The sequence below is a fragment of the Canis lupus genome, chromosome 8, assembly GCF_048164855.1.
Source record: "Canis lupus baileyi chromosome 8, mCanLup2.hap1, whole genome shotgun sequence".
NCBI classification, from domain to species: Eukaryota; Metazoa; Chordata; class Mammalia; order Carnivora; family Canidae; genus Canis; species Canis lupus.
The window spans coordinates 65,310,765-65,326,107 of NC_132845.1; the positions used below are offsets into that span (position 1 = coordinate 65,310,765).

General features: G+C 42.3%; 1 protein-coding gene across 8 annotated transcripts in view; it reads right to left on the minus strand.

Annotated features, from left to right (window-relative positions):
- The window catches only part of RNF216 (ring finger protein 216), a 162,196-nt gene that overhangs the window by 15,537 nt on the left and 131,316 nt on the right, over positions 1-15,343 (minus strand). For 6 of the 8 annotated variants that reach the window (XM_072836896.1, XM_072836895.1, XM_072836892.1 and 3 more), the window contains 3 exons: positions 14,708-14,805; positions 9,806-9,868; positions 5,952-6,174 (listed from right to left, as the gene is read on the minus strand). In XM_072836896.1, coding sequence (XP_072692997.1) covers positions 5,952-6,174; positions 9,806-9,868; positions 14,708-14,805 — 384 coding nt within the window. The remainder of the gene's footprint in view (positions 1-5,951; positions 6,175-9,805; positions 9,869-14,707; positions 14,806-15,343) is intronic. The other 2 variants (XM_072836897.1, XM_072836894.1) reach the window with 1 other exon arrangement.

Genomic DNA, 15,343 nt, shown 5'->3' on the forward strand with positions numbered 1-15,343 from the left:
CACGGCAGAGGGAGAGGGAGAAGCAGGCTCCTGGCTGAGCAGGAACCTGATGTGGCGCTCAATCCCAGGATCCTGGGATCACAACTGAAGACAGATGTTTAACTGACTGAGCCACTTCGGTATTCCTCATGTTTTTTTTTTTTTTTTTTTTTTAAATGATTGATTGATTTATAAGAGAGAGAGAGAAGGGAGGGAGGGAGGGGGAGAGAGAGAGAGAGAGAGAGAGAGAGAAAACACCTACAGAGGGAAGGGTAGAGGGAGGAGAGAGAATACACAAGCAGACTCCCCAGCTAAGCTTGGAGCCTGACACAGGGCTCAATCCCAGGACACTGAGATCATGACCTGAGTCAAAATCAAGAGTGGACCGCTTTTTTTTTTTTTAAAGATTTTATTTATTTACTCATGAGCAACACAGAGAGAGAGAGAGAGAGAGAGAGAGAGAGGCAGAGGGAGAAGCAGGCTCCATGCAGGAAGCCCAACGTGGGACTCGATCCTGGGTCTCCAGGATCATGCCCCAGGCTGCAGGAGGCGCCAAACCGCTGCGCCACGGGGGCTGCCCAAGAGTGGATCGCTTAACCGACTAACCACCTAGGCGCCTCTCCATATTTTTTCCTATCTATCTATCTATCTATCTATCTATCTATCTATCTATCATCTATCTATCTAAAGATTTTTTAAAAAACTTATTTATTCATGAGACACACAAACAGAGGTAGAGACACAGGCAGAGGGAAAAGCAGGCTCCATGCAGGGAGCCTGATGTGGGACTTGATCCCGGGACTCCAGGATCATGCCCTGAGCCAAAGGTAGACACTCAACCACTGAGCCACCCAGGCGTCCCTTTTCCTACGTTTTATTTTTTCCTACGTTTTAAAACATTTTAGGGCAGCCCTCGTGGCTCTGTAGTTTGGTGCCGCCTTCAGCCCAGGGCCTTCCGTTTATTTTACCACTAATGATGCTTATAAATACTGTTTATCAGAGTTTTTGGTGCTTGCCTTATGATCTAGTATACAATCAGTTTTCATAAATATATATTTGAAAAGAACATCTCTTCCCCTGCTGTGTGCAATATTCTATATATGTTCATTAGATCAAGCTTCTTATTTATGTTGTCAAAAAAAGAAAGAAAATGAAAAGGCAGGAGAGTGAGCAAAAATATACACAATACTAAGGACTCATATCCAAAATATACAAAGAACTCTTACATCTCAATTATAAGGAGACAAACAACTCGATTTAAATAATGGATCAAGGGGTAACCTGGCTGGCTCAGTCAGTGGAGCATGTGACTCTTGATCTCAGGGCTGTGAGTTTGAACCCCACATTGGGTGTAGAAATTACTTAAAAATAAAATCTTTTTACGGGGTGCCTGGGTGGCTCAGTCAAGCAGCCAACTCTTGATTTCACCTCAAGTAATAATCTCAGGACCTTGAGATCAAGCCCCTAAGTCAGCCTCCATGCTCAGTGGGGAGTCTGCTTGAGATTCTCTCTCCCTCTTCTTTTGTCCCTCCCCATGCACTTTCTCCCTTTCCCTAAAATAAATAAATAAATCTTTAAAAAAATCAAACCTTTGGAAATAATAGGCCCAAAAAAGGGGAAAAAGCCCTAAAACTTCACAAAGGAAGATGTAAAAAGGCTAGTAAGCACAAGAAAAGATGCACCACACAATTAGCCATCAGGGAAGTGCAAATTAAAACCACACCATGACTATCATAAATAAATAAAAATTTAAAAAAATAAAAAATAAAAAAAATAAAACCACACCAAGGGGCTCCTCGGTGGCTTACTGGCTGAGCATCTGCCTTTGACTCAGGTCATGGTCCCAGGGTCCTGGGATCGAGTCCTACATTGAGCTCCCTGTGGGGAGCCTGCTTCTCCCTCTGCCTATGTCTCTGCCTTTCTCTGTCTCTCATGAATAAATGAAATCTTTAAGAAAATTTTAAAAAATAAAACCAGGCCAAACTCTCTTTGCCTGTCTCTCTCTCTCATGAATAAATAAATAAAATATTAAAAAAAATAAAACATAGGTGTATACAGCATCAGTTAAGAAAAAAATTTTTTTTAAGTAAACTCTTACCCCCAACTCTATGTGGGGCTTGAATTCACAACCCTGAGATCAAGTCACATGCTTTACTTACTGAACCAGCCAGGCACCCTAGCATCACTTTTTATAGCTGTACACTATACTAATGTGAGTGTCCCACTCCTGGGCTGTTCACTGCTGTACTTCTATGTGAGGTTAAACAAAATTCCATCTTGTCTAATCCATTGCTATTTGGGAGCTTTCCGTAATTCACAGCCAAATATAGGGATGTTTATTCATTTCTTATTGAATTGTACCACTCTTTACATATTAATATTTATCTGTATCATATATGTATTACAATTTCCCTCAGTTTTTCATATACCTTTATCTTTTTTTTTTTTTTTAAGATTTTATTTATTTATTCATGATAGACACAGAGAGAGAGGCAGAGACACAGGCAGAGGGAGAAGCAGGCTCCATGCAGGGAGCCCGATGTGGGACTTGATCCTGGGTCCCAGGATCACATCCTGGGCCGAAGGCAGGCGCTAAACCGCTGAGCCACCCAGGGATTCTACCTTTATCTTTGTTCATAGTGTCTTTTGTAAAGATGATTTAAGTATTTCTAGTCTGCCCTTGATATAACACTAAGAAGGCTCTTCCCTTCCTAGGGAATGATACAAGTAATTTTCTTTTGCTTTCTTGAAGTACTTCCAAAGCGTTAACCCAGTGCCCCAAAAGAACTAATGAAGCTCTCTCTCTCCACTGATAGCCAGTGTGATCTTGAAAACTTAAATTAGGCCAAGTCACCCCACTGTGTAAGCCCTGCAATAGCTCCCACTGTACCCAGTGAGCCCCATGGCCTGGTTGTGCCTCTATCACTTTCCTCCCCTAGCTCACCACCTGCAAATCATACCAGCCTTCATTCTGGTTCCTGAACAGGCTGAATTGGTTTGGTTTCCTTGGCCTGTCTTGCTCTTCCTCCTCAGGCAGGCCTCTCTGCAAATGCTGCCTCCCAGAGAACACATCCAGGTCACTCTATCTAAAGGCAGCTTCCTTCCCTCCCCCACTCCAGCTGCACTCTTCTACATAGCACTAACTAGAGGAAGGATCCGTTTCAGAGTGTAAACTCCAGGATGATGGGGCTTTTCTGTTCAGTCCTGGCAACACCAAATAGTTAAGAATTGAATTAAATGGGAATTGCAGCAAATGTCTAGATTTTGGAGTGAAGTAACTGTAATATGTAACTGTAATACTAAGTCTTGCCTTTGAGGAAGAAGAGGCTTCTCCACTATCAGGTCATCTTCCCATCCTCAGGGAGAGCTGAGGACTGTCACCAGGCCTCCTTTGGTGTACTTCCTCAGGCCTTTTGTTCACTCCCAGTTAGCAGGATTTTCACTGTTATGCTCAATCTTTTTGGTAGAACAAATCTTGGCACATATTGCATTGCTATCCTCACAGAATTTCTTTTTCTTTTTTTTTTTAAGATTTTATTTATTTATTCATATATATATAGAGAGAGGCAGAAACATAGCAGAGGGAGAAGCAGGCTCCCTGTAGGGAGCCTGATGCAGGAGTTGATCCCAGGATCCCGGGACCCCAACCCAAACCAAAGGTAGACGCTCAACCACTGAGCCACCAAGGTGCCCCTCCTTGTCGAGTTTTGAACTTAAAAAAATTATTTTAACAAGAATTGATACAGTTTCTATTAAAACTTACTTAGGAACAAAGCCTATTTCTCAACCCTCCTGATGTCCTTCAATATAGTTTTATAGTTTTCTTCATATTTGTTAATGGTAATTTCTAAATATTTTACAATTTTTATTTGCTATATAATGTGAATGACATTCTGTATATTTATTTTGTATCTAGCCATCTTTCTACTACTTCTAATAGCTTTCCAGTTGATTATTTGGTCTTTTCTCAGGCGAAAATGATAGATTTGCCTTTCACCATTATATAGTGCTTAGAACAGTGTCTGAAACACAGTGGGTGCCCAATAAACACTGGCATTATGTTCTATTCTTAGTTAACTGAATTGACTAGCAGTTCCAAAACAAAATAGTGGTGATAGTCTTATATTTGATTATTTGGTAATGCATCTATGTACTTCACTATTAAAAACATGCTAAGGACTATTCTGAAATATCCGGTTTAAAAATAACCATCTTGTGATCCCTGGGTGGCGCAGCGGTTTAGCGCCTGCCTTTGGCCCAGGGCGCGATCCTGGAGACCCGGGATCGAGTCCCACATCGGGCTCCCAGTGCATGGAGCCTGCTTCTCCCTCTGCCTATCTCTCTCTCTCTGTGTGACTGTCGTAAATAAATTAAAAAAAAAAATTAAAAAAAAAAAAAACATCTCTCTAATACTATTCTTTATTTTTAAAACATTTTATTATTAGAGAGAGAGCACGTGCAGAGCAGAGGGAACTGCAGAGGGAAAGGGAGAAGCAGGCAACCCGCTGAGCTGGGAGCCCGATGCAGGGCTCAATCCCAGAACTCCGGGGATCATGACCTGAGCCAAAGGCAGAAACTCAACTGACTGAACCACTCAGGTACCCCTGATACTATTCTTTAAACCTTAAACCAAGAATAGATATTTGAGGGACACCTGAGTGGCAGAGTGGTTGAGCATCTGCGTTTGGCCCAGGGCGTGATCCTGGAGTCCCGGGATCGAGTCCCACATCGGGCTCCCTGCATGGAGCCTACGTCTCCCCTTGCCTATGTCTCTGCCTCTCTCTGTGTCTCTCAAGAATAAATAAATAAAATCTTAAAAAAAAAAAGATATTTGATTTTATTACTTCTTTTCCCATTTAAAGATCTCATATGGTTAGTTATATTAATAAAACTTTTTTAGAAAGATTTCATTTATTCATGAAAGACAGAGAGAGAGAGAGAGACAGAGACAGAGAGAGACAGAGAAAGGCAGAGGGAGAAGCAGGCTCTATGCAGGGAGCCCGATGCAGGACTCGATCCTGGGACTCCAGGATCACTTCCTGGGCGGAAGGCAGGCACCAAACTGCTGAGCCACTCAGGGATCCCCTATATTAATAAAACTCTTAATACTGAACCATCCCTGCATTTCTGGAACAATCTCACTTGGTTTTTTTTGTTTTTTTTTTAAGATTTTATTTATTTGAGTGAGAGAGAGGGAGAGCACATGCACGCAGAGGGAGAGAAAAAGAATCCCAAGCAGCGCAGAGCCCCATGTGGGGCTCAATTTCATGATCTTGAGATCACTACCTGAGCTGGAACCAATTCAGAGACACTCAACCGAGGCATCCAGATGCCCCAATGACTTTGGTTGTAGTTTCTATCTGCTGATATTTTAGAGAATTAAAAACCTATACTAAGAAGTTAGAAGGGGGACGCGTAAGTGGCTCAGCAGTTGGGTGGCTGCCTTCAGTTCAGGTTGTGATCCTGGGATCTGGGACTGAGTCCCGCATCAAGCTCCTGCGGGTAGCCTGCTTCTCCCTCTGCCTGTGTCTCTGCCTCTCTTTCTCTGTCTCTCATGAATAAATAAATCAATCTTAAAAAAAAAAAAAAAAAAAAAAAAGAAGGGTCTGTATTTTTCTTTTTTTTTAGGGTTATCTCTGTCTGGTTTTGGTGTTAGCGTTATGTTGGCCTTATACAGACATATGTAAAACTATCTTTTCTTGTCTATGCTCTGGGACTTATTTCAGATGGCACAGAAAAATTATTATTCCAAAGGCCTGAAAGAATTTGACCATAAACTGTTTGGATGTCTGCTTTTGAGGGTGTGTAGCTTTCTGATTATTTTCTCATTTTTATCCTGTGCTTATTGGCCCATGTAATTTTCTATCTTTTCATGAGTCATCATGTGTTATGTTTATGTACAATCCCTTTCCTTATGTTATCTGACCAATATTTTCCCCTACAAAGCAACAGGCAGTTATGCATTCACTTACGGTAGGATCGGTCCAGAGAGAGCATCTTGAACACTCCTGGCAAGGGGCTCCTGGTGAGCGAGGATGCTGACAGAAATGGTCATATCCATTGATAGACACTCGACAGAGGTAGCACATCTGGGCACCACAGCGGCAAGACATACGGTTGCAGCCTTCGGATTTGATGAGGCCAGTCCCACACTTGTGGCATTTTCTAATGCGGGCTGCAGTCATTTTTTCTTCACTGAGGAAAGAATACATGAATGGAGACAGCAGGGAAGAGGATGGGAGAGAAAAATACAATGGCCACTAAGTATGTCTTCCCATAGGTGACTGCCTAGCCCTTTTGGGGACATCTGAAGAGTGAAAAGAACCTATGCTTTGGAGTTGAGAAATATATTCTGTTCATTAGTTGTATGACCCTGGGTAAAGTATTCAACTGCTTGGAGACTCAGTTCCCTTATTTTTAAATTAGGAAAACCCAACTTTCTTCATCATGTTTTGAGGATTATTACAGCTAAGACAGAAAGTACCATGGTTCAGTGCCTGACACCTACCATTTAGGAAATGATTATTGTTTGTTATAGGAGTTCCCGTAGGCTTAAAATGGAGAGAGAAAAAAAAACTCCTTAATCATGTGTTTTATATATGTGAAGCTTGCTAATAAAGAGCTAGTAAGCCTAAACCTTTGCTATATACACACTTTGGATTTTATCCATTAAAAAATTATTGCTTTTAAGAGGTGGAGAGAAAGTGAGGAAGGAGTGGGCATGTCCAGTGTGGAGCCTAACTCAAGACTCAATTTCAAGACCCTGAGATAAGGACCTGAGTTGAAATCAAGAGTTGGACACTTAACCGAATGAGACACCCAGGTGCCCCCTATCACCTTGGATTTTATTACTCAGTGGGAAGTGGGGAGAGACACAGTTGGGGACAACCCAACAGCTTGTTTATACATTCTTCCTGCTGGCAGTGCCCATCTCCATGTCAAAATCCCACATTTCCAGACTCCCTTTTAGCAAGGCTATCGGCATGTCCTCGAGGAGGAGTCAGTCCTGGCCAATGGGAAGCTTGTAGAAAAGCTACTTGTTTGCAGAAGTACTTTAACTGATATGGAGGGGCAGATGACTAGAGCCGAAAGGACACGTCTTGGCTCTTTGCCAAGAGCTGGCACTGCTGAATTAGTTTCTTCTGAAGTGCACTGTTCCTAATTCTAAAATAACACTTGCTATCCTGGCCTATAACTGTTTATGTATCTATCTTCTCTACTTAGTTGAGTTCCTCAAAGTTGTCAAAAATGCATGCCTATGGAGACTAGGAAAGGCAGGAATGACCCCAATGGTGGAGAAGCCCCCAAACTGGGACTTAACCCACTGTTCTGAGCATGTCTCTTCCTTCCAAGCAGAAACCCAGAGTGGTACCAGGGAAGTCTTTCCCTGCAAAGACTCAACAGCCTGGGGATGAGTTTTGACCTGCAGGCTCTTTCCTCACACTGGGAAAACAGTCTTCTTCCTCCCCTGGCTCCCAGGGTTTCTGCTAAGTAAGGGAAGCCAGGTGAGTCTAGGGTCAGGCAAGTGTTTTTAATTACTGATATTTAGAAGACTGTCAGTTTGCTCCTTAGAAGTTAGATCATGTGCTTAAAAATAGAAATGAATTAGAAAATTGGCTGCTATTCATTTAGGTTTCATTTTTGAATGGCCCAAAATGCAGGAAGGCTCTGGCTTGAAAAGAATTAAAACCCAGTTCAAGTTACAGAAGAACAAATTAGGTCTAAGTTTTGTTGAATAGGAAACATCGTCAAGGAGACAAAGTTTAAATAAAGTGAATTTGTTATTGTCAACTTAATAATATAGCACACATGTTCATGATTTCGGGTTATTCAGCAATTGGGAAGATACTTCTCAATGCTCCCTGTTAAAACTTACAAGGTTCTGAGGCAAAAGTTTCCAGTATTTCCAATATGAAAATCTGTGGTCAAGACACAACTTCAATTTTCTATAGCACAAGTTTTCTGTTTTAAGAGCATCTTCAAGATTGATGTGTGACTTTAAGCCATTATGCTTTGGGGGCCTGGAGCTGGCTGACTTTTCTCTGGGTAACTGCTATGGTTATAGTGTGGGAGAGGAGTGGATGAAAACAATCAAGGTTAGGGCGCTGGTGGCTCAGTCAGTTAAGTGTCTAATTCTTGCTCTTGGCTCGGATCTTGATCTCATGGTCATGAGTTTGAGCTCTGCGTTTGCTACATTAAAAAAAAAAAAAAAAAAAGAAAAGAAAAGGAACTAAGGTTACAGAGTCCTTTCCTGAAGGCTTGGGAAGAGGGTGCATTTATTTTCTTGCCCCATTCCACTAAGCTGTCAGTCACCCAAGTAATAGTGGATATGGTAGGGGAGAAAAGGCATTCCTAGAAAAATGGAGGAATATACAAAGGGTATCCACCACTCAACAGTGCTCTAACGTTTAAATAGCTGTTCAACACGGCATTTCCACATTCATAAGACCAGTACTAGGTAGGGCCAGAATGACTCTGTACCAAAAAAATATTGCTTTTATGGATTGTGGTGACCACCTATCTAGTAACACAAAAGTGCAAAATGGGATGAGGAGAAATCAACGGATTCTTTTGGGATAAGTGGTTTGGGAACTAATTTCTAAACTAGGCAGGAAACAAACAACCCCACAGGATGTGTTTCTGGGCAGAACAGGAAGAGAAGCCTGAACTGCAGCTGTGTCTGCTGACCTTGCGTTCAAACAGGAAGGTTCACTGCCCTCGTCCACATAACCATTCTAGATTCTATAGCTCTGTGAGTATTTGTTCTCACCACTGTTTAACTATGTTGGGAACTTCTGTTTGGGAGTGGTCTTCATTTTTTGCAGCATATACTATTCAAAATGTTAGATGGCTATCCTTTGTGAATATATTTAATTGTAGTAAAATGCACATAAAATTTCCATTTTAGCCATTTCAAAGTGTATAATTTAGGGGCATTTAGTATATTTCCAGTAATGTGCAACCATTCACTGCTATCTAGTTCTAGAACATTTTCATCATCCTCAAAGAAAACTCCATACCTTTTAAGCAGTCACTCTCCACATCCCTCTGCCCCTGACACCCCTAACCTGCCTTCTGTCTCTAATGGACTTGTCTATTCTTTTTGTGTTGTTGTTGTTGTCTATTCTTTATATAGGTAAATATCCAAATGCCCACAGACCTTTCATATACATGGCACCATACAAGAGGTGGTCTTTTTTTTTTTTTTTTTTTGAGAGGTGGCCTTCTGTGCATGGCTTCTTTCACTGAGGTCTCCGACGTTCGTCTGGGATGCAGCATGGGCTTTCATTCTCTTTTTATCACTGAGTAATATCCCACTCTGCAGTATACTGAACTTTACTGTTCATCAGTTGAAGGACATTTGGGTTGTTTCCTTCTTTGGCTATTGTGAATCGTGCTGCTAGGAACATTCATGGATAGGTTTTTGTTGGAATACCTGCCTTATCTCATACCACTTATTATGCTGTATTTTATGATTCAGCAATGGTAAATAGCTTATAATACCCTGTGTGTAGTACCCTGCTGTTCCTTATTTTTAACACTTGGCAACTGGCAGGACTCTTTGGCTCTCTGGGCCAGAGAGTAAGGGCTATATCGTGAGGAAAGGAAGTAAAGCCAGTAGAGGACCTTCTCTCTACAAAAAGTAATACCATATTCCTCTGGACATCTTTGAGATCAGTGCTTCAAAGGTACAGGGGTGCTAATTCTCAACACATCTCATTTTACTTGTTTGGCCTATAGAGATAGTGGGTCTTGAAGAACGTTACTGTAAGCCTCATCAGGTGCTGACCCCACTTGCAGCTGCTGTCCAGATGTCATTTCTTACCAGAGCAAATAAATACAGCCTTTGGCAATTGGTATGCAGCCTCTGATCTGGAACACGCTTTCTCTGTCCAAAAACATGGAGAACACCAGAAGCAGTTGGCAAGGACCTTGATCATCTATTGTCCAAAAGGACAACACACTGGTCTTCTATTCAAAAGACATGCAGATAAAACCTGGGTGCATATTCCTATATATATATATACTCTATATACAGACTAACAGGTACTCCAAGGATACATTAATATGTGTGTGCATGCCAGAAGATGGGAGATAAATCCCTTGAAAATAGAGAGATCTGTAATCTCTCTGATGCTCTGGTGGCCTGGAGGTCAGATGTGTGTATTAGGCTATTCTTTCCAAAGTTAAGCACATGTTACTCTATCTTATATCCCTCACCATGAAGAAAGAAGTTAGACATTTGCGAGGCCTTTCTGGATTTTGGAATTAACATATGATCACACTTGGATGTGCCACTCTGTTCCATTTACTGCTGATACAAAAGGCTGCCAGGTTTAAGTAGGCCCCAGACTAAGACCCTGAATGGAGTGAGTGGCAGGAACTGACAGGATGATCAGGATGGACGTTCTGCTTCAAAAAGTAACCAACTCTTCTCCTGCTAAGAAACCTCTCCTCGCCCATGACCAAGTCCTGGAGTAGTCCAAATGCCTGACCATGGGGCACTGAGAAACGGTTTACAGAGTTGGACAATACTCCATTACCAACTATAAGTAGAATACATATGACTTGAGAAAATCCTAAAGGCAAGAAGTTATCTATTTAAGTGCTTGTGTCATGTTTGTAAATCAGGGCCTTCTGCTTCAACCAACCAACCAACCAACCGTGAATACTTATGGAAGACTTAAGTGGCAAGAATCATTCTGGGCACTTGGGCAGTTTCATCTTCATAATAAGTAGGTATACTCTGTACTTTACAGATGAAGAAACTGAGGCACAGAAAGACTAGGAAATTTGTTCAAGGGTCTTTTTTTTAAATTATTTTTTTTTTAATTTTTTATTTATTTATGTATGATAGTCACAGAGAGAGAGAGAGGCAGAGACACAGGCAGAGGGAGAAGCAGGCTCCATGCACCGGGAGCCCGATGTGGGATTCGATCCCAGGTCTCCAGGATTGCGCCCTGGGCCAAAGGCAGGAGCTAAACCGCTGCGCCACCCAGGGATCCCCTTGTTCAAGGGTCTTAACTGTAGCTATCCATGTGATCACTCAATAAATCTATACTGAGTTTTATCAATAAGACATCTTTCTTTGGGGCAAAACAAAGGCTCAGGCGGCAGCAAGAGAAAACCTCCACTTCTCCTAAACCAAACCAGATGTAACTTGTCCATAGTAACAAGATTAATTTTTGGGGGGGAGATGGCTCATAAACTGGCTGAAAAGACAACTCCAAATAAGAAATTTTGAATGTTCTTGGCAATAGCATTAAGTGCTAGACTAAGTATATTGCCTGATAAGGTGACTATTTTGAAGAAAGTAATTTTGGACATGTCCATCACTTTAAGGCCATGCCACTGGTCAGGCCAGTGGCTGCTCTAAATTATAAAGGCTGGCTGATGTGGTAAGTCTAGATTTGAGGAAGCAACGCTAGAGTTTTCTAGTTGGAGTGGCATGTATAATTACTATGGATGTCATCGTCATCGTGTTAGTTTTACATTGTTGCCATAAACTTCATCATGGCTGCGAGGTCCCTTTGCCACGTGAGGTAAAGATATTCATAGGTTCTGGGGATCAGGGGCATGTTTCTGCCCACCACAGTCCGTCCTCTGGCCTCTAAATTCCTATCTACCCTACACCCCTACAGTCACCTCAACCCAGGAACTCAAAGGCCTCAAAACACCATAGTGTCAGCTCCGAGTTCCAAATCTCACTGTCTAAATCAAGTACAGATGAAGACTCTGGATATGACCCCTTCTGAGACACACTTCCTCTCCAAAAAGGAAGAAAAGGAGGGAAAAAACGAGTCACCATTTATAATCAATTTAGAAATCCAGCTGGGCAAACTCCCTTGTATTTCAGACCCGAGAATCCTCCTCTGTGGTTATGGTGCTACGGAGTAAGCCCTCCTCTTCTCAAAAAAGGTAGCGTGTTTGCAGCTCAGCAGTTTTTAGTCAACTTGCTTCCTTTCTCTAGAATTCTGGGGATCCAGTGACTTTTTTCCTTTCACACTATGCCTTTCAGCCCAAGCTGGCAGTGTCTCTGGTGATATGAATATTCTCATCCACAGCTGGTTCCTAGACAAGCCCATCTCTACTTTGGACTCCTGCTGAGATGGCTGAGGGGTGATGCCTGAGTTTCCTAGAGGCTCCCTCGTTTAACTAAAGAGATCTGAAGGGTCCTCCCCTTGACCTCCTGATAGGGTTTACATGACTGAAGACTTTGACATTTGGAATACATCCTTGGTCTTCTCTCTAGGAGCACGCTTTTCCTGACAGTTAACATCTTAATTCTGGGGTCTTTTATTACCTGGATGGGATGAAGTTTCAGAAACAACTAAATCCTGTTCTTGCCCCTCAATCTCTCCTTCTGCTCAGTTTCCTCTCACCAGTGCTCAGCCTGCAAGTCTCCTCAGCTACATGTCCAGACCCATCATCTACGCCTTTTGCTTTCTGCACGACTACAGATGAGCCAGCTAAGTTTCCCGCCACCGAAATAGGAAAATGTTCTGCGCCTATTCCTAAGTCCTCATCAGCAGACCTTCACAGCCACAGCTCCACAAGGAGTCTATACATGGGCATTCAAGTATTCTCCAAGGCAATTTTGGCTTTGCCCATAATGCTCCTCACTTGCTTCTGAGCCCTCAAGGGGGAGGTTTCTAAAGTCCATATTTCTATTAGTTCAAGGCAATCTAGGCTTTTTTCTATCATGCTTTTCAAAGTTTCTCCAGCCTTTACCCATTGCCCAATTTGAAACCCACTTCCACATTTCTAGGTATTTGTTAGAGCAGCATCCCACTCCTGGCCCCCAAATCTGTGTTAGTCTTCTACTGCTGCTGTAAAAGGCCACAACTTTATTAGCTCAATGTAATATAAATGCATTCTTTTATAGATCTGTAGGTCAGAAGTCCAGCATGGATCTCCTCAAACAAAATCAAGATGTCATTTGGCTATATCACCTACTCTGGAAGAGAATGTTTGCTACTCCTGTGTCAGCAGAATTGTCTTTAGCGTTGTGGGACCGAGATCCTCGTTTTACTTGCTGCCAAATGAATGTTGCTCATTTGTTAGAAACAGCCACATTCCTTGGCTTAAGGCCTTTTTCCTCCAAAGCTGCAGCAGGAGGTGGAGTCCTCACCTATTTCTGAGTCTGTCACTACACCTCTATCTGACCATAGAAAAGTTCTCTGCTTTTAAGGAGTCATGTGATTATATTGGGCTTACCTGGCTAATCCAGGATCATCTCTCCATCTCAAGGTCCACAACCTTAATCACATCTGGAAAGTCCCTTTGGCCATGTAAAGTAACAGACTCACAGATTCCAGATATTAATTAAGGCAGGGACATCTTAGGGGGTCATTATCCTGCCTATCAAATTTGTGGCAAAGAACACAGTCAGAAAACCATTTGTCTAGATTTAAAACGCCGCTATGCTAGTTACTACCTGCATGACCACACACAAATTTCTTGGGCTCTGTGCCTGTTGTATCATTCTGTAAACTGAGGATAATAGTACCTACTTATGGTGGATACTGGAAGACTATGAACTGCTCCATATAGTCATTTCCCATTTCATTCTTTTAGTAACAAAACCCACTCCTCACTCTTTGAATTTAAGCTGGACACAAAATCACCTGGCAAGAGATTATGCATGCTATCTGCCTTGAAGCTAGGTTGTGGCCACATGACTCAGTGTAGACCAACAGGTAGAAGCAGAAGTCTTTATTATTTATTTATTTATTTATTCACTCACTCACAAATAAGAGAGAGAGAGAGAGAGAGAGAGAGAGAGAGAAAGATATTGAGAGGGGCAGAGACACAGGCAGAGGGAGAAGCAGGCTCCATGCAGGGAGCCCGACGTGGGACTCGATCCCGGGTCTCCAGGATCACACCCCAGGCGGAAGGCAGGCACTAAACCGCTGAGCCACCCGGGCTGCCCTGAAGCATAAGTCTTCTAATCATACATAGGTGTACGTACACACACACACACACACACACACACACACACACACACACTGTTAACAACTTAAAGGCTGCCTGCTTGGTAGCCTGTCTCTTTCTCCTTTTGTATGGACTGGAGTGTAAATGTGGCTACAACCAGTCAGTCATGTTAGACGAGAACACCATCTTAGGGAATGGTGAAGCAATGTGAGAAAGGAACGTGATCTCTGAATGACCTCATGGGAAAGATCTGCCTGGTGAGGCTGGTCTATCATAGGAAACAAGAATGGGCTTCTATATTATTTAAGTCATGTATTCAATGAGTTAATATTTGTAAAGTGCTCAGCCACACAGGGAGTGCTAACCAGTAATGATACTTATTATTACTGACTGCATTATTCTGCATTCTGGAGTCTGTAATTCTGCTTAATGTCTCTGGCCACCAATATCCTATACGAAACATGGATATAAGCAGCATTAGTGCAATCTAATCTACTTAAAATGTGTGACTTGGTTATTCGTTCAGATCATAAGAAGAAGAACAACTAACATTTGTTGAATTTGAATGCTTTAGGCACTGACTGTATTACATCAGACTTCAGGACCAGCTCTACGAGGTTGAAGAGATGAGAAAACAGAAGGGGTTAGGGTCACTTCTGAGGTCACTCTAGATTGGGATTGGGGTGGCCTCAGAGCTTGGTCCTTCCCACAACACTCACTGCCCCCCTGGCCAAAGGGCAGGCCAATGGGGGAGCGGAGAACCAGTCACAAGCCCCTGAATGAGGTTACTCACATGGAGGTTCGGTACTTGATGTCATCTTTCTCAGCCAGCTCTTCACAGGTAAGGCCATTGTGTTCTTTCCAGAGTCCCTGACACTTCCTACAGGTTTCCTGGGGATAGAGGAGAGACACAAAGCTCCTGGTGAGGAGACACCACAGAAGTTTCTGTTCAACAACAGGAAATGTGAAACGAGTTTCACGTGGCTTGAGTTTTTTTTTTTTTTTTTTTTTGCTCTCTGAAAGAGATGGCTCTCTCTTTCAAGAGGGTTATTTCTAAAGATTTCTCTCAAGAGAAAAGGTAAGAATCAGAAGAAAGCATGGGGAAACTTCTCAGAGCAAAGATTGTGTTGCCCCCATCACCCTATTTGTAGAAGGCCTTCTAAAATGCCAGGAGAGCCACCTGAAAAAAAGCCCACAAAACAAAGAACACAGATATATATGATCTTGGGTTTTTAAAAATGAAATACTTTGAGTTGCTTGAGGGTAGGGTCTGTTTGGCCCTCATTAATTTCTGTAATCCCCACAACCAGTAGTCCAGTGTTGGTCAGGCACAGATTACTTCTGTTGAACTGAAGAACGGTCTAGATTAGGATCACTAAGAGTCCTTAAAGGAGACACCCCCTCAGTCAGCCCTTACTCATAAAACACA